The sequence below is a fragment of the Camellia sinensis genome, chromosome 1 (assembly GCF_055761805.1).
Source record: "Camellia sinensis isolate YWXY chromosome 1, ASM5576180v1, whole genome shotgun sequence".
Taxonomy (NCBI): Eukaryota; Viridiplantae; Streptophyta; class Magnoliopsida; order Ericales; family Theaceae; genus Camellia; species Camellia sinensis.
Window position 1 is genome coordinate 244886679 of NC_138961.1, and position 20526 is coordinate 244907204.

Genomic DNA, 20526 nt, shown 5'->3' on the forward strand with positions numbered 1-20526 from the left:
AGTTAGAAATTTTTATTTTTCTAACAACTCAGTGAATGACAAATATTTATAATTTTTAGTATTATATGAATAATTTAAATTTTAAGCAAATTTTAATGAATGTATTTGTAATTGATTTTTAATGAATGAGGGCATGAAATAAATTTATAACTTTTCCTGATTTTCTTAGATTTTTTTTCTCCACTCTTGGAAAATGTATAATTTTAACATAATGATAATAATGAGATTATGGGCACGAAGGTTAGCATTCAGATTTCTACCATTTATAATGAAAAAGACATTGCATTCAATTCTTATGAATGGATACACGTCATCATTTACGTCTTGGTTTTGCATAATTGAAAAATAAATTTTAATAAAATGTTTCGAATCAATTTTGGTTGTGTTTGTTTTGGTTTCTTACATTTTTTTCTTGCATCATTTGATTTGGAGTCTTGCATTTTTACTTTCATCCCATCGGATAGTTAGATAAGATTATATATACTTAGAAAATCCAAAGAACGTATTATTTACCAGGAGGGTAATATTTGTTTTACCATTTGGGAGATTAGAAAATCTAACTAGACAATTAGTCTGTTATTATTAGTGACCAAAACAGAAGACATAAAATAATTTTGTAAAAAAATGCTAATTCAATTTTCCTTTCTAACCCGATTAAACAAACATGGCCTTAGCAGATAATTATAATTAGAAAATTGTTACACATTCATTGTGGGTGTTGATTTTTAACCACACAACTAAACGGAAACTTAGCTAGAGAATACACGACAGAATAGATTAAGTCAACCACCTGCCAACAAGAAGATAACAATACCGCGGTGGTTCGTCTACCCCAGGGGCACTCCATAGATTAAGTCAACCACTTACCAATAAGAAGATGAGAATAATACGGTGGTTCGTCCATCCGGGGATACTCGGACAATTAAATCAGTCAACAAGTCAATCAACTTATCTCTCAAAAATATCAAATAAGTACTCAATGCACAAGTCGCATCACAAATAAAAGCATCCCTTAGACCCACGGGGTGCCTTACTTTGGTCAGTGTCCAACTTCTCTTAGAAGTCTCACTTCAAGGAACTCTATCCTTTACAAGGACAACAACTATCAGAACTCACACTATTCAGATTAAGATGAACTTCCTCAAGAGTGTTATCTCTATCCAAATAAGTAGTTTAATGTCATTTAGACTCTAGTCCTCTATTCAAATACCTCGGATTTCGGTATTATTGCACCATATCTCGACACCATAGTCTGCCCACGTGGCACATCGACCAACAACCTCAACCACGTGAACTATCCAAAAAATATGTCCACACATTCACATTTCTTATCCACTAAAAAAACTTATATATAAAAAAAATGTGTTTATTATTGTTAATAAAAAAAAGGTTCTTATATATTTATTTTTATTTTCTTTGAATATATAGCCTGTTTTTTCATTAATTAATTGCATTAAAAAATAACATTAGAATAATATTATAATACTGCTTGGAGTACAGTTATAATTAAAATAGATTATACTGTAAAGTGGTTAGACAAGTTCATCATAATCTAGAACATTTGAAAGAATAGGCAATATGGCAATAATAATGGCAAGTAAATTGGGCATAAAAGTCCGACGAGAACTAAATTTTCTCCGTTTCCAAACAACTTGAATTTAAGGTATTGGATTTTTTAATTTCTAGAACACATCAAAAGCGTGGACTTTCTAGAAGGATATTCCATTTTGGACAACAATATTAAAGAAATAAAATGGGTAAGATCCACAAAATATTTTCATTATTGTACTCGCAATAATATTGTAATGTATGTATCAACTTTTAATTTGTTATATATTTAATGATATAATAATGTTAGACACTTCAAAAATTTTATTAAAAATTTTATCAAATGTCTCACGGGTGTGAGACTCACACAATGTGGGTCCTATGTAAATCCACAATACATTTAATAAAATTTTTGATAAAATTTTTAGAGTTTTTAGTATTTTTATATCTTATCCCTTCACCACAACATTATATGTAAATTTATAAATTTAAAAGTGTGAATTTCTAGTATTACTTCTTCAAGGAATATAATACCATTGCTCCGTACACTAATTTTACTATATTGGCCTATTTTTATGATTTTTTTTTTAATATTCAAAAAAAAAAATTATTTAGAGAATTGACCCGTTTTTTAAACTATTTGAGAAATTAAAATTGACCTGTTTTTAAAACTATTTGGGAAACTGATTTCTTTTGAAATCGCATTTTGAAAATGCGATTTTGAAATTAAAATTATATTTTCAACATGCAATATCATCTTAAAATCGCATGTTGAACATGCAATTTCACCATGTTATTATTTTCAACTTGCAATTTTTAGATGAAATTTTATGTTCAAGATGCAATTTCAATTTTAAAATCGCATTTTGAAAATGCGATTTCAAAAAGTAGGTTACTTTTCTAAATAATTTAAAAAGTGAATCAATTCTCTAATTAATTTTTTTTTGGAATATTTAAAAAAAAAACTCCTATTTTTATTGGTCAGCCTTTTCTCCAGATGAATTGTTGAGTAATAATTTCACCATTCAATTCGCTATGAGTCTCACTGGGGGCCTTTATTTATTATCCAAACTATTTACAAGGTAAACGGATTAAATGGGTCGTTTGGTAAATTTGACTTTTTAATTTTTTTAGTCTGAGAATTTTTTGTTCGTTTGATTTTTTTGATTTGATTTTTTTGACTTTTTATATTGAAATGACAAATATGCCCTTCACTTGGAAATGATACTTTTTGTTTGTATATAGGTCAATTTGGTAATTTTATATAAAAAATCAAGTGTTTTGTTATTCGATAATTTTGTGGCCTTTTTTTTTTTTTTTTTAATCTTTATGTGCTTATATAGTCCCAATGTGTTTACCAAACGAAGGCTTAGTATCGAGATGGATCGACAATGGGTCAGACTAATGATCCCTTCTTTTATTACATTTTAGTCATTTTTTGTTAACATTAATGATATTTTACTGTGTTAGAAACTCACAATTTTAAATTTACAAATTCACTCACAATGATATAACAAAAAGTTAGGGCTATTTTAGAAAGATAGTTATAATCAGGTTTTCGATTAAAAACTGATTATAATTAAATTTTTGTGAGAGAGGAAAATGAATTATAATCTAAGAAGTGAATTAGAACTCACTTTTTAAAAGACCCCTTAAGCCTATATTGTGACAATTTTTTTTTAAGTATTTTAAACATTTTTCTAATGATTATCAATATGGCACATTAACCCCAATGTATACGACAGCCGAAATGACTTGCTACTTCCCTCTTTAATGTAAAACCCATTACTGATTAAAAAAATGACATCACAGCAAAGCTCATTAATGAGTTTGATAGAGATAACAAGAAAAACTTGCTTAGGAAGTATTTCCTTTGAAAGTTCATGGCAATTGGATGGAGACTAGTAGGGAGGAATCTACATTTCACCACAAAAGGCACCTCTATTAATTTGTTATTATTATTATTAGTAATTAAAATAAAATAAAAATAAGTGAGAGTGAGGGTGGAAATAATTAATGTGCAACAAACAAATACTACTACTTAAGACTTGTGTCTATCTTATTAGTTGGTTTGGTTTATATTACTATCAATTAATTTGCACACCTAATTGCTGACCTAATACACATCAACATGCCCCAAAAATACTGTTAGCTTTGGTGTCAATTTGTACCAAATTCCTTTTATTTTATTTCCTTTGCATAGGAGAAAAAAAATAAATTAAAAAGATATAACACAATTTTAAAAATAAAAATAAAAATAAAAATTATAGAACTTTTCACCAATTAAAAAACACTTTCTAAAAATTGTACTAATTTTAATTCCACGCTAGCTATTTTGGAAAGAAAAGATTTTAGTCAAAAAGTCAATATAAAATTCAATTTATTCGTTTTATTTTTTTATGTTTTTTTGTAAAAAATTAATTTTAAAATATCATTTTTCAAACAAACTCTTGTAGCACTCATTAATGCTTGTCATATTTGAGATAGTTTTTAAATATTTTTATTTAGTTTTTGGGTAAATATTAGGGTTGACTTTTCCTAAAAATGCAAAAAGCAAATAGCAAATATGAAGCCCATACAAAATTTAAAGGATTGAATGAATGTTGATTTGAAAAAACTAATTCAAATAGGGAAATTTTATTTTTTAAATATGTCAGCTTGGGCAAATAGTTAGGGATATGCTTGCCTACAACACTTCCTCTTAGAAAACTTACGTAGCAAGTCCGAGTTTTATTTCATTCTGAGCTGGATGAGATTGTTACTTGACCAACATAAGAAAAATTCATGTGCACAGAATGTACAGTTGTAAATTAAAATGTTTGTAATTATGGATGTGAATATTTATTGGCAATGTGCAGATTTTGGGTTACATTTATATCTCATTTTGTAAATTCTTTTTATGCGTGTTACACAACTACAAACATTAATATATAGGGGGATGCACCAATAAATCCCAAATTAATAACTTATGCACTGTTTAGTCCTAAAAGTTTTCTTATAGTCTGAAAGGTCCCATTACAATGTTAATAACATCAGATACAATGTTAATAACATCAGAGTCATGTTACAAACATTGGATTTCAAACATCTAATGTTCATCAAATTTCAATAATGTTTGAAAATATAGAATGAAAAACATCTAATGTTCATCAGATTTCAATAAATTTTGAAATTATAGAATGAAACATCAGATCATTTACATCATTCACATCATGTTGATGTAAAAATGGGACTAAATGGAGCATAAGAAAACTTTTAGGACTAAATGGTTCAACGTTTCAAAAACTAGGACTTATGGGTAAATTTTCCTAATATATATAGCACAATTACTATGTTTTTAAGTCCAAAAAAATGTGAAATCATATAGCATTATAATGATAGAGTAATGCTATACAAACTAATAAACTTTGTAAACTTTTCTTATTAATGCGTCGATTATTACAATTTACATTATATAGCATTTTTTTTCATAATGATAACATCAACTAGAAAGTTTTCACAAAATGGGGTGTGGAGTATTATCAAGTCTTGGTGGAATTTTTTAACAGAAATGTTTGTTTTCTAACTGATTGTCTGTGACTTCGTCATTTCTTTTATTTATTTATTTATATATTGTTCATAAGAGTTGGTGAATGAATAAATAAATGAAGTTACATGAATTCAATCACCATGCATATCTTGCGGTCAAACTAATCTTTTTGAAGGGCTTATTAATAAATAAATAAGTTTGGATTGAATATTTGGCTTATCATCTTTTTACAAGTAATGCTATTTTCACACATCAAGTTTTCTTATTCCACACACTTAATGAATTATTTCAGAATCACAATTTTATCCTTTAACAAAATTACCATCTCACCCACATATCTCACAATTTCTCCATACACATCTCACCCACCACCATCTCACTAGTCACTTCACTGCCGACCATTGCCTCCCATGCCCACACCTCAACCATACACAACATTCATACTGTATACAAGCAAGACTATGTAGCTTGTCAATGCTTTTGCTCAAGAGTGAGGATGATGCTTGAAACATTTTAAAGAAAGCCATTGAAAATACAGTGTCAAATGCATCCCCTGCGTCATTTCACTGGCGATTCTATTTACAACATCAAATAAACCCTTAGAAACCCAAGCTCCATCAAAGTCTTGAGTTTCATTTCAAGAACTGACTTGGCAGGGATAACAAAAGGATGCCATAATGTCTACAGGTAGAGTCACAAGTGAAATCAGTCAAGGGTTCCACACCCTCAGGTTGTCCTGTTTTCTCCTTATTTTGTACGTCTGTCCTCTTGGCATACCAATTCTTTAATAATGTATTTGGTTGAGGGATTTGAGGAGAGATTTGGAAAGAAAAATAAAAAAGGTAGGTAAAATGTGAATAAAACATACTTATATTTCACTTAGTTTCACACATCTTTTCCCTTTCCTTTTTCCTTTCCAAATCCCTCTCTAAATCTCCCAACCAAACACAGCATTTTCAAGTTTCTGGAATATAAAATGTTCCTAATTTTGAGTAAATTTCTCACCAGATTGAGCTGGTGAGGAAAAAAATGGGGCTGCCAACATTTGTGCATGAGGCATGTGGTACAATATAAATGAATGGGATTGTCAAATTGCTGCTGCTTCTCAATGCTCTTGCTCAAGAGTGAGCAGTCCTCGGACAATAAAAAATACCTATCCCCCTTATTTGAGGGTTGTCGTCGGTAGTTGGTGTAGTTAGGGTTAAGATTTTTAGAGTGAGAAATAATAGAAGGAGAGGATGTGCACAGAGAAGGTGAGAGTATATTTGGAATGTGAAATGTGTGGATTGAGATAAACAAGTAAAAATCATTTTACTAAATGTGTGCATTAAGAAAAGATGTACACAAAGATAATTTGATATGTGAAAATAGAATTTTCCTCTTTTTACACTTAACCCTTTGTTTGGGATGTGAGTTGGTTTGTTAATTTTTTGACTATTTTAGTCCGAGACTAAAAAGTCTCGTTTGTAATAAGCTTTTTAACTTTTTTAACTTTTATAAGAGAAAAAATAAAATGATTATTATTTAGATGTGACAATTTATCTTATTGATTTTTTAAATTATTTTATTTATTTGTGATTAAAATAGTAAAAAAAAAAAAAAAAAACTGATGCCAAATATAACATTATATATGTAATTATAAATGGAGAATCTCGACTGAGTGTTCCCTCTTTTAGAAACCGGGTCACTATCAAATTTATTCTTAAAAAATTGCCTTTCATTTTATTTTATTCTTCCATCTTATCTGAACTACTTCAAATATTTAATAAATGTTTTACTTTTTCGTAACTCACAAAGTGAACACTGAAACGAAAGCAGAATTGAGCGTGATAGTTTTTTTTTTTTTTTAGGTGAGTAAGTCATAAAATTGAGCGTAATAATTATTTTTTAATTTTTTATGAAAATGACAAGTATATTTGTAATATAATTTCTATAATTTTTTTTAGTGAAAATAAATAATGTCACTTTATTCTAATGAAGTTTACACTAATTCTGTTTGTTTTGTTTTTTGTTATTTTATTATGTTTTTTCTTTAATTTTAATTTTATTTTCTAAACTGGCCTTTCATAATAAGTCAGTATGAACTTTCTAGAAATCAGTCTAGGAAAGCCATGGGCTAATGCCAAAGCCTAAGATTTTTGTACTGTTTCCGGACAAACATGACTTGAATGTGTTTTTAATTGACTTTGGCAAAGAAATGTTGGAATGGCCTTACATATAAATTCTTACTAAAGAGAACTTCCACCAAATAATTGGGTAGAAAAAGCAAAATGGACAGTTCAAAGCACAAATTGTAAACATTGAAAACGTAAATCCTTTGCTTTACATTGCAAAAACTACATGGTTAAATGGTGCATAAATCTTTCCTACAACAATCTGCCAACATTCCCCCCCCCCCCCCTCTCTTTCTCTTTCTTCCAAACATGTACACCAAAAAAAAAAAAAAAAAAAAACGAAAAAAAACCTAATTACATTTTGTGAAAATACCTGTGTTTCATGGCTCATTATCCCTGAAGCTCTCCCTCAGATGGTATAATTTGTCCTTCATCCGTGGAGACAACTCACCAGAATTCTCGGTCTCCAACCCTTCAAATCGTTTTATTTGAATTATATCATGGTACATTGGTCGAAACCGTGTTTGGAAAGCTCTGTAAGAAAAATAAGGTAGCAGAGTGGAAAAAACAACAAGAAGGGTGACCAGCCAATAGAACAGACTCGGAGCACATGCTTCCAAGAGAACCTTATATGCTGTTGTCGATACTTTCGGAGAGAGAGAACCATCAATTACTAAAAATGCATACCAGAAGGCAATGCTGCCCCAGATGAAGAAATGTTGGATCCAAGTGAAATAGTTAATGGAGAGAGCCATTTGGCAGTTCACGACCCACACAACACTAGTATACATCATAACACCAAAGACTTCAAAGTCAACTACTTGACCATCTTCACGGAAGGCTTGGCGTTTAGTGGAGGCAGAAGTGAAGAAGAAGATGATCATGGAACTGATAAAACCGTTACACATCCAACCAATAATGCGGGGCCAACTGAAGAGGATGTTCTGCACTCCCTCTTGATACAACATGGGATACTGTAAAACAAACAAAAGTAGGATTAATAGATGGCCTTGCTTCAGCAAAACATGTCAAGGAGTCGAAGGAACCAGGTTGAACATATGATGTGTATCCAAGTGAGTAGAGATAACAAATCAACTTGGGGTTTTTAGTACAATAACTCTTGAGTTGATGAGATTATCATCAAATTGACAGAAACTTTTCTTCATCTACGCTTGGAGTCGGACACAACGAAGACGAGAATCCCACTATTTAAAGATGGGAAAATTGACAAACTGTGACAAAACCAACCAATGGGAAGCATAAAGATGCAGGTAAAAATATGAAAATACTTTGCCAACTGCAAAGACATTTCTATCAAACATTTTGTTGTGGGAATTGAATAATAATTATTTTAAATCAATTTTATAGAATAGCAAAACAGATTCTAAAACATAGGTTTTTACAATTCAATAAAATTATATATACATATATATAACAGAATAAGTAAAAGATAAAGAAAATGGTTTAGAAAATAGCCTGTGTGATTGTGAGAGGCACGTCAAAGACGCTGTCCTAAAGTCGTTATGAACTCCCTCCGTATAAGTTTTAACGATCACAAACGACTCCAAGATACAACCCAAAAACTTTCCAGGATCTGATACAATGCACAGTTGTACCAGAAGAATTTGCCAAGAATGTATCAATTGCCCAGAAATATGAAATATAAAAATATTGTAAAGAGAAGAAGAAGGAGAGAGAGAAAATAGAGAACGTTGTTTTTTGTTTCTTGAGTAAGAGTCCTATTTAAATAGGCTCTTTGGTGTCTATTTGGACCAGATACACCCTTTGTTTTGAAACCAAATACTAATTCAAAATTCAAACATTTAAGATGTTAAAAAAAAATATATAAATAAATAAATAAATACAAATAAAAATAAAATACAAATAAATACAAGTAAAGTTTTGAAACTTTTAGGAAATTTCCAACACATTTCTATCGGTCAAAAGTAAAAATATATGCATTAGGGTAATGAGGAAAACAGAAACGAAATCCAGTTGACATAAATTTCAGATTTGTTTCCCGTATGTTCCCTTGTGGCATGTTTTGATGAACAGACCACTCTTTTTCAGCGCCAAGAGAGCATTTCCTCATTCGTTCCTAGTACACCCAATACAAGAATTGCAATTTCGCTTTATCAGACATTGACTACAATTTCTCAAATAAATTCACTAACACCTGAACTGCCCTAGCTGCAAGAACTTAATTTTTGATAATTCCATCAAGTTCTTTTGTTTCCACCGTTTCTACCTGCTCCCTCAGCTTTTCTATCAAATTCTTAGTGTATAATACAGATGTTAGAAACAGAAAAAAAATTGCACCTTGAGGCAAAGTCGTGCAGACACATCCTGATCAAACACACCAAGAGCAATTACCGGAAGTGAAGTGAAGAAGACATTGTAGAATGACATGTACCAGTCATTATATGCAGGTTGCCCAGAGAAGGAAGCATAGGCCTCATACCAAAAAAGAGTAAAGCCAAATGCAATGTTCTTGTAGAAGAAGTAGCATATCTGCATTCAACAAGAGGATGGAATAAACCTTTCACCAGGATGAAGCATTTAATATATAGTTGTGAGTCTCATTCTCCACAGAATGAATTTGTTTGTCAACATATTTGATCATAGTCCTTATGAAATTCTTTTGCAATTTCCAATGAGATGCAATTACATATGAAGTCACAATTACCATCATTGTTATTCGCCTGTAACACCAGTGGCCATGTACCAACAACAGTCGTTCGAGAGAACGGAATTGAGCTATTGCAAAATCACTCGACATCACTGCCTGTTGTGAAAATAAAAAATAAAACCAATTGGAAATATAGGCCAAGTTTTCATTACTGTTCAACTATTGTTTGACAGAAAAAGAATATCAACAGAACAGGGTAATGAACAAATTATCCTAATAGTGATCTAAAGGGTGTGTTCAAGCAGAAGGCAATGATGCTGCACACGATAGAATGTCTCTGCTCCTGTGAAATTTAATTCACTCTTTGGACATCAAATATCTATAAGAAACACACATCATGCCGACTCATTCAAAGATTTCATAGAGGAAAGACGAACTAATGATAAGGCACTGCTTTTTTCTTTTTCCAGAACTGATCATAACCAATCAACTATACGCCAATGCAAAGATGAGAGTAATTAGAAAAGAAAGAACGATGGAATGGGAGATGTGGACAAGCTGATCAGTTAAAAAATTAGCACTCATTTTTCAATTAAATGAAAAATAAACCAATTGTTGTCAAAATTCAATTATGGTCACCGTTGTGCCAGTTCTGACTGCATGCTCTATCCCAAACATACAGATTACACCAAGAGATCATACATTTTCTATATATATATTTTTTTAAATACAACCTCCTTCGCAGTAATGAAGTATATTGTTAATCACGAATCAAATAAAAGAGATAGGGCTGAATAGTGAAATGGGATTCATACAGTCACCAAAGCAGTTGGAGATGATGAGGTTGTTGATTAAGTGTTTTTTAAGAATGAGACACCCCCCACCCACCCCCCAACAACACTCACACAACATCCCCCAAGGCTATAACTGTCAAGTCACCAATTGTCCCAAAAGCTTAAACTGTTAAGAAACGAACTCAACAATGCATATCAAGCTATTCAACACCATCCTTCATGTGCAACCCCGTTTTGCATGTGTAGATGCAAATAGACATACATAGAGGGAAGCAAAATGCAAACGGGAGACAAGACTTGGACCTATGATCTCCCTCAACCAGAGCTCTAACACCATGTCAAGCCACTAATTGTCCCAAAAGTTTAAGCAGTTAGGAAATGGACCCATCAATAGATATCAAGTAATCAAACAATACCAACCTGCATCCCTTCAACACCACTAATGCCGACTCCAATATCAGCCTCTTGAAGCATGCCAACATCATTTGCCCCATCTCCAATTGCCAATGTTGTCTTACCTGTTACTTTTTTCACCAATCCCGTAACCTGCATTTCTTCAGCAGCTCTATCAGATTATTTTGATAACAGTTACAACAGAATAACCATTCTTTGAGAAAAATATATATATATATATAGAGAGAGAGAGAGAGAGAGAAATTCCTTTAAATTCCATTCAACAAGATGACAAACTTACAAGAGCTTTCTGTTTAGGTGATGAGCGACAACAAATAACAGAAGCACATTTAGTTGCAAGATCCAAAAATGACTTCTCCAGATTCTTGTTGAGAGCATACGTTAAGGACTTGCCATCGATTATCAAACCAAATGTGGAAGTTTCTTTAGCTGAATCAATTTGAGCTAGTCCTTCTCTTATTTGTTTTTCTACACTTTCTTTTGAAGCCTAAAAGAATCATATTTTTCACAAATTTAATATCAGAACAAATTGTTATGGAATTGAGACTGTAAATTCTGTACCTTTTTGTAGGTTTCATTGTCCCCTTGTTTTTCCAAGACATTTATATCTGGAAAATCTAATGTGATCACTATCTGCACCATTTCTTGTCTTAGTAAGCCACAAGCATACCTGTCAAAAATATCACAGTAACTATATGCAACTTCAAGGTCAAAAAGAAAGAGAATAATTTTTTTTTAATTTTTAAATATCACTTCTCACCATACCCAATATTAATTGCAGTTTCCATCTTATCACCAGTTAACACCCATAGCTTAATCTGAGCTTTTGCAAGCTTGTGAATGCATTCGGGAACCTTCACAGACGAGAACATTAATTAGATCAGAAAGTCATTATCCAAGAATGCCAACAGATTTTCCTAACCTTTCAAAATGGGCTCCATTTTTATTGTCATTAGAAAGGTGTAATGCGCAACGCGTGTGAACTTTACTTCATCTTGTCATTTTTTTCCCCCATTAGAGAACAGTAATTTAGATCAAAAAGACATTATGCAAGAATGCCAACAGATCTTCCTAACCTTTCAAATAGGCTCCATTTTTATGGTCATTAGAAATGTGTAATGCACAACACATGTGAACTATACTTCATATTGTCATTTTTTTTTCCATTTATGAAAATAATAATTAACCATTTATTTTCCTCTCCCTTAATACCCATCCACACTCTGTCCTCTAACCACTTCTCTGTCAATCTTTGGTTACCCCACTCTCTCAAATATGACTAAAAGTGGATGTTTAAATCATATTTTTTCCAAAGAGTTTGGAATTTCCATTAACATCCCAATTCACTAGTGAATGGAAAGATGTAGACCAGTTATAGAAGATGATCAGTTTATTAGGAAAATAGAAAAGGTGAAAACATGAAAAAATTGGGTGTTCGCTTATGTAATAGGACAGATAATAAGCATACACTTCCATTTAATAAGACAAAGAGCAGAACTAAAAACTGTTTACTTCTTTTTGAAGTTAAAAACTAAGCAAGAATTATATAGAAGCAACCCTAACACAAACCCCTTTTTGTAGTTTGTCCTCAACGGCTGTAGCACCAAGGAGAATTAACTCTCTTTCAATCTTGTCAGCAGCTGCATCAATCAGTGCATCTCGGTCTTCACTGACAGAAGTTTTGGCCTTCAAGAACTCCTTTTCCCATACTCTGTACTCTTCTTCACCTATTTCATGGTATGCAACTACCAATGTTCGTAAACCTGCCTCAGCATATTTCTTGATATGTTCTTTGGTTTCAGCCTCAAATACCCATCCTTTTTCTGAGAGCCTTTCAAACATTACACTGAATGTGTGTAGATATATAATAAATTAGAAATCAATTACTTAATACAGCAAATCCTTACACAATACAATAGACTAGGTGTCCATTTGGAATCAAACCTGTCTGCACCCTTGCAAAGAAGTAACAATTGATTCTCTGGATTCCTTACAATAACTGACATTCTTTTACGAGCACTACTGAACTCTAAGACTTGAAGAAGCTTGTATGACCTGGAAAACAGAAACCAGTCACATGATATGCAACTAAATTTTTTTTAGCATACTAAAATAAATCAGAAAAAAATTGTTAAATAGATAGATCAATGAACAAATAAAAGGGAATACAAGAAGATGCCATGCTTTAAAGTGTTGCAGCTCATATATCCTCAATTGTAACTATCAGAATAGCCCAAAAAAGATAAGCATGTTTCATATGTATTAACAAGAATCTTTTACATACAATAAAAAAGCCAAGACTTCACTACTATGATAATTGATGACAAATGTACCACCAATTTATAGTCTTCGCTACTGTTCTCAACATTTATTTGGTAAGAGGATAAATGTGCCATTTCACTTTATCAAATTTCAAATGCCTCCTCCTGTTCACTTAGCATTTATTTGGTAAAAGGATAAAAAATGCAACCCCATGCTTATATAATTTGTGTTGCTCCAATGCTCTCATATCAAAATTCTACGCTTTTCCCTATTTTCACACCACAAGCTTTATAGTTCATAGGTGTACAAACTTAGCATCTATTAGTCAATCTTCCATTTTGAAGGCCTCTATCATATATTTAGAACTTACACAAACACCTGCATATTGACAGTTCCTATAGCAACATGGAAAGTCCAGAAAAGGAACGGTTAATTATCCGTGTAATGATTACAGCAATTACGTATTTCATTGTTATTCTTTCAACTTGTTTTTGACTATTATTAACAGTTTTCTTTTTTTCTTTTTCTTTTTTATTGGCTTGGGAAGGCTCCCAAAATAAAAAGGTCTTTCATTGTATCTTACACACACTAATAAGGTGAGTGAGAACAAGTGTTAATACTTAGAAAGCAAAATGATGTACATGCCAACATGCAGTCGAGAGCACTTCTTTCTTTTTTTTTGGGTGTGTGTAGAGGGGTTTTGTATGTGTGAGTGGGGAGGTGGGGCTAAATTAGGGTTAGAAACAAACATAAAAAGGAAAAGTTAAAAAAAAAAAATGGAACTGGCAGAACCCAAGCCATGCAACCTCAGCAAGATCTGGAGCCAACAAGGGTCAGGGTGACTCCATTAGCAAAAACAAGTTATGTATACATGCACACATATATACGACTTTATGGCTCACAGCTGGCACCTGGAGTTAGCTGCTTGCTATAGTCAGTAATCTTTTGCAAACTGAACAAATTATCCCAGGGTACTTTCTCCAGTATGATGTAAACATGGAAACACTAACGAAAAACTCACCTATTAACCACTTTAGCACTCTTGTAATCCAATTCGTGCAATTTGATGGTCGTTTGGGTTCTTTCATAGAATTCAAAGCCAAGCTCCCTTGCAGCAATGACAAAGGCAGCTTCATCCGGTGACTCAGCTTCATAAGAAATTTCACCTGTTTCGTTATTCACCTCTGGAATGGCTGTATGGCAGATTGCTAACACTCGAAAGAACTTCTGTATGACATCTGCATGAGGTTCATTAATCCAATTCCCATTCATGAGGCGTTCATCTCTGAAATTGAAACCTTTGATTCCTAAGTCCACACCATCACCAGTACTTCCAGGCAAATCAGATGAAGTATCCCCAACACCAGATTGCCCAACACCTTTTCTCCTTACCAGTGCCCTCTCCACTTCTGTCATACCACGGCCATAAGCATTGCCTGCTATTGAACATTTGACAAACTCCATGGAGTTGCATGTCAAAGTACCTGTTTTGTCAGACAGTATAGTATCAACTTGGCCAAGTTCCTCATTTAGATTAGATGTGCGTGCATGTGCAGGTGTATCTGTTTCCTCGTGATACATATCCAGATCTTGATTGATAAATATACTCTGTAAAACCTTGACGATCTCAATGGATACATATAAAGATATTGGAATTAAATATCCATACAACAAAAGACCTGTCAAGAAATGAAGAACTGCAGCCAGTGTAGCTCTTTTGGGGTCATAAAACACAGTTGCATTGTCTGGCCGAAGATACCACCTTCTATAGTTCCCATCATGAATGTCTTTCTTAGTTTCAATTCCAAAAAAAACAGATCCAATAAAAGATGTCAAAACAAGAACACTAAAAAGGATGTATACTATCTTGTCCATTTTCCTCTCGATCTTACTCCTCTTAGAAGGAGGATCTGTTGCATTTTTCATCACTTTTGTGTCATGCCCAGTAAACACAACGACACCATAAATATAATCAGTATTTCGAAGTTTAGAATCTCTTAAAAGGATCTGTTGTATGGAAAGCGGAAACTCTTGATCATCATAGAACAAAGTTCCAATAAAGGAAAAAAGTTCTTCATTTGGGTCCTCACACTTAATCACTGGCTTAAACTTCTGAAAAGAACTTTCATCACGCAGAGGCGCTGTCACATCCAAAGAATGCTTAACCTTCAGATTAGTCTCTCCATCTAGGTTCGTGGTTTCAACATGACAAATCCCATCCTCATGGCTAGATGAAAGCAGAAACAGGTCAGCAGGGAAATATTCATCCTTGCAAACCTTAACAAGGTCACCAACACGTAGTTTCTTCCATTTGGTTTCATAGAAAGTACCACTCTTATTATCATACACTTTGACCTTTCTGTTGTTGGCCTCTATATCCTGAAACCATTTCAAAGTGTCACTATAATTTACAAATACAAGCAATAATTCTTGTCAGGGAAAAAATTGTAAAACAAAGAAACAACCTAAACTTGCAAAAGTAGGCAAAAGTAAAGACTATCCTTCCGACTGTTATAAAACTGTCGGGAAGTTGGGGGAGAGGGAAAAAAAAATTAATTACCCTCTTTTAGTGGTTCATTGGAACCAATTTATGGTAAGAAGTAGGACATGGACACAAGCACAGGCATAGATACGGGAACAAACACAGGACATGCTGATTTTTAAAAAATTAGAATAAAGACAATGGAGATACAACCACAAAAAATATATATATACATTTTTTTATTTGCTATGCATATTATGAATATAAATTTAGGGCACAGAGATATGAGAGACATCGATATATATATGTGGGTTTATTTTGTTTTTTTCCACTTTCTCCATCTTTGTTTTCATATATTTTACTTTGAGCCCAAATCAACTTTCTAAAACTAGATTTTAAAAAAAAATCACAAAGATGTCCAGAGGCATGTCCCAGACAAAGGACACCATGTCTATGAAGTGTCTCCAATGTGTCTTTCAAAAAAATAATAATTAAAAAAATTGACGCCCCACGCAGCGTATCCAACACATGACACGCTGTCCACGTCCTGTCTGTGTTCGACACGATTTGGACATAGACACGGCACCCATTTTATTGTTTCTATTCTCTATACTTCCTATAATTTACGCATAGCTTACAAGAGAAAATATGATTCAAATAGTTTCATCAATGTTAAGAGTCCAGTGTTCAGTCCTCGAATCTTGTTAGCAGCCTCCAATATTAATGCAGGAACATAACAACATAAGGGCCCATAATTTTTGGAATTGACTTTTTTTTTTTCTTTGGTGAAAACATAGGCCTTGAATTACTAGGACATGAGTGTTATTTGGGATATCCAAGGAATCAATGAAACTAGGCAATTGGGCTTCTATGGTAGACTATTCCCTGTATTAGGCAATTATACTTCGCCATCACAAAATGCAACATATTCAAAATCTATACTTATAAACTCCTTTTAACACATACATAGTAAATGCCAAATCAAGCACATTCAGAAACCAAGAAAAAGCGGGGATATTTAAATAAAAAAAATCAAAACAGAGGTTCAATATTAAATTTCATAATTGCGACTTGCGAGCCAAAGAGTGTGGATTGGTAAAGAACATATCCCGGCAGTGACATGAGGTAAGTTAAGACAATGCATATAATGTCTACTTGAGGTGAATTTAGTTAATAAACATAAGATGCTAATTAAAGAAGTGAAATGAATTTTGTTCTAGAAATAAGATGCCAAATAGGAAGTTAAAGGACATATCCAGTACAGCCATGCAAAAATGGCAATGCACTGCATGCCATGCCTCAAACTGAAGTACACAGTTGCCAAATTGCCAGGAAGTGGATAAATACGCTCAATATTTGAGTCCCAGTTGAAATCCAGATGGTGAAAGTTAGGATGGCCATATGAAAAGCCATGCCACCATACCCATATTGGAACCTCCGTTGTTTCGTTTTGCTACACCAGCACCCACTACAAGCTGAACGCAGCAGCATCTGATTAGGCAATGCACTCATCCAATCTAACAAAAGTATGAAAAACAAGTTCCAGCAAACACCAATCTGAAATTAAGTTGGGTTTACAAATATGCCACAAAATATTCCTGAATCAGAGATAACACAAAAGGTTTCAATGAATTACCATGTTATCAATCAGCAGCAACTAATATCTTTTAAGAAAAAACTTAAAACTATTCACTTGGAATGTGTTAACCATTAATGCTCCTTCTACATGTACTTCTCTTCACTTAGATACAGTTATTTAAATGTTATAATTATTAAATAGCTGGCATCTTGTTGAACAAGAACTAGCAAATAATGAGTAAAATAAAGATCTAGCAAGCATAACATAGTCAACTTCATAATGGAAATTCCACAATGACAATTCAAGAAAAGGCAGTAATGCAAAACATGTAATACAACCGAAAAGACCAAAAACATCAATCTTGAAATTTTAAATACTACCTGCTTTTTACGCCTCCAATCTTCCACAGCTTCCTTAATCATGGTAGCTCCAATCACCACCACCAGAGGCGCAAGAACACTAAAAGGCGAATAGGGAGCCAAAGGACTAAACGAAACACATGCTACCATAAGAAAGTATATATTCGCAACCCTCCTAAACTGCTCAAACAATGCCTTGGGGATAAAATTCACGGCTGAATACTTAGTTGTGGAAACATAATTACTACTGTAATTAAGCTGAGCTGTTTCCGGATTATCAGGATCATTACAATACACAACCCATGAGTAACCTTTTTTCCCAACTTGGCTATGTTCTTTTCTAAACGAAGGCCGTAAACACGAGAATGAATATAGTTTGCTAAAATGTATCCCTCTCCTTCGACCACCAGCCATATTCCGCTATTCAATTTACAAATAGATTAAACTCCCCCAAATTGCCATTGTCATTTTCCTTTCCACTTTCCCGGAAAATCAGAGAATACAACTTAATACCCAAAAAAATTCTCACTGAATTACACTATACCCGTGAATTTTGCTACTAAACAAACAAGCAGATTCCTGATCTCTTCAATTACTATCAAACAGCACAACAAGAATATTTAATGAGAAATACACACAACATGACTTGCTAAACACGTGACATTGGACTGCTTTATCCAATATAGAAAGTATTAATAGGGCAAAGCATTGCAATTTGCATCAATGAAGCACCATTAATGGACCTGATTTGAACTCAAATCAAGAGGAAACTGAGATTCCCAACTACTCCAACTAAATTGAGCTGTCAAAGTAAGTTCAAACCCTAGAAATTACAATCTTTTCCCCATATGATTCTTTACTTTCACCTGTAGTCCAAGCGATCTCTTTCTTCCACCATTTGATCACCACACAATGAGCTTTAGACAGAGAGAGAAATGGAGGTGGAAACAGAGGAGAGAGAAAGGGTGAGAGTGTGTTGTTAGAGAGAGAAAAAGAGGAGAGAGAGGGGGGGTCTTTGTAGTAGTGAACAAACCAGTTGTTAGCTTTGTTTTATCTTTGCCGTTTTGATGAAGCAAAGGGAGCGAAGTAGGGGATTATAGCCCGTTTCGCGGGGGTCCTTTTAATTTCTCGAATCATGATGAGTCCCATTTTTAATTAGAAGTTTATGTACCGTTAAACCACCCTCATCATCCGACGTGGCTATACGTGAGCCCTACACGTGGCAGATGATATCAGAAGGCGACGAAAAGGGTAAAAATCATGGTAGTGCGCTAACGTACCAGATCAGTCATCGGAGTACGACTGAGACCGTTTGTTGTGGGTGGGAGAGTCGTCGTCAGTCGTGGATGAGATTGTAGTGGGAAAGGACTCTTTTACTACAACGTAAAATTTTTATTTTTTTTAAGTAAATTTTCATTTACCCCCACTTATTCTAATTCAATTTTAAAATTATTATTTGTTAACATGTATGTATTGATATTAAAAGTATAAGTATAAAATTTTAAAAATAATTTTAATGAAATAATTAAATTGATCATAAATTTAAAGTATATATTTAATATTATCCAAATTAAAATAATAGAACTCAAATTAAAATTTGAACGGAAAATATTTTTTGAAAATAATTAAAAATTAATAATAAATTTTATAAATATTAATATTTAAAATCTTAAATTTTTTAATAATTCCGTAATTATTTTCTCAAATTACCACTAAATTATAATTTCATCAAATGAAAAATGTAATTTATAGTTAAAAAATAATTTGTGTACCAAGAAGGCATGGAATCCATATCCCTAAATAATTTTTTTTTTTTGTGTAGCAAGACCACATGGAATCCATATCCCTAAATACGGATGCTTTTGAAATAATTTTGCATTTAAGAAATGAGTTCTAAAAAAATTAATTTTGTCCTCCCACTTGATGATTCGGTAAATAGAGCTATTAATTATATTGATTAAAACATGCTAAGTTAACCACGCACATTGATTAAGGATTAAATAAAGTCACAAAGAATCAATTTTTTAATACTTTCTCCATTCCACAATCTTGGTCACTTCTGAAAATTCAAATTTTTTAATGGAATATACAATTATTGTTTTAAAGTCAAATCAAAAGATATTAATTTACCATATTGTCCCTTTATTTCCATTCTTAAATAGATTTAAAATCATTTTTAAAGGATAGTTTTGAAATAATATAAAATTTCATGTTTTTACTTTTCAAAATGGACAACTATTATATCAATTTTTTAATACTCTCCCCGTTCCACAATGTTGGTCACTTCTGAAAATTCAAATTTTTTAATGGAATATATAATTATTATTTTAAAGTCAAATCACAAGATATTGATTTATCATATTGCCCCTTTATTTCCACTGTTAAATATATTTATAATCATTTTTAAAGGATAGTTTCGAAATAATATAAAATTTTATGTTTTTTACTTTTCAAAATGGATGGAAGGAGCATGTATATTTTTTACACATACTAAAATTAACAATGACAATAATTAGCATTGCTCATAACAAAATAGGTATATTTAGGATTTAGATGTAGTTTAATAGAATATTTACAATTATTTATTTTGAGAATATATGTAAGATTACTTCATACAATTTATGCTTATATTTTATAAAATAAACATTTTTTTAAAGTAAAACAAGGTTAATTATTAAAAAGTTAAAGAAAAAAAAAAAAAACAGTTGTTATTTAAGCATGAAGCATGACCAACCAAGCAGAGATATACATGAACAGGTGAACAAACACCGGACTTAGGAACGTTAGTCGCATATATGAGGTAGAGGTAGACAGAG

General features: G+C 32.5%; 1 protein-coding gene across 2 annotated transcripts; it reads right to left on the reverse strand.

The window, feature by feature from the left end:
- Positions 1-7350: 7350 nt before the first annotated feature.
- LOC114264191 (ATPase E1-E2 type family protein / haloacid dehalogenase-like hydrolase family protein) lies at positions 7351-18744 on the reverse strand. 2 transcript variants are annotated; one of them, XM_028204784.2, is made up of 11 exons: positions 17732-18744; positions 14312-15669; positions 12973-13083; positions 12598-12874; positions 11794-11882; positions 11590-11698; positions 11309-11515; positions 11035-11160; positions 9878-9976; positions 9511-9702; positions 7351-8165 (listed from the first exon to the last, which is right to left on the reverse strand). In XM_028204784.2, exons 1-11 carry the CDS (start codon positions 18122-18124, stop codon positions 7572-7574), a joined length of 3555 nt encoding a protein of 1184 aa, XP_028060585.2. In that variant the 5' UTR covers positions 18125-18744; the 3' UTR covers positions 7351-7571. The 2 variants fall into 2 exon arrangements, with proteins under 2 accessions (XP_028060585.2, XP_028060587.2); XM_028204786.2 differs by lacking the exon at positions 9878-9976.
- Between the last annotated feature and the right edge of the window lie 1782 nt (positions 18745-20526).

Excerpts from the sequence above, each read along its gene's own strand:
- LOC114264191 (XM_028204784.2), bottom strand. The coding sequence starts at position 18,124 with ATGGCTGGTGGTCGAAGGAGAGGGATACATTTTAGCAAACTATATTCA. Across the intron at positions 12,875-12,972 it reads CTTTGCAAGGGTGCAGACAG|TGTAATGTTTGAAAGGCTCT; the intron begins GTTTGATTCCAA and ends ACACACATTCAG. Across the intron at positions 11,161-11,308 it reads CACCTAAACAGAAAGCTCTT|GTTACGGGATTGGTGAAAAA; the intron begins GTAAGTTTGTCA and ends GAAGAAATGCAG.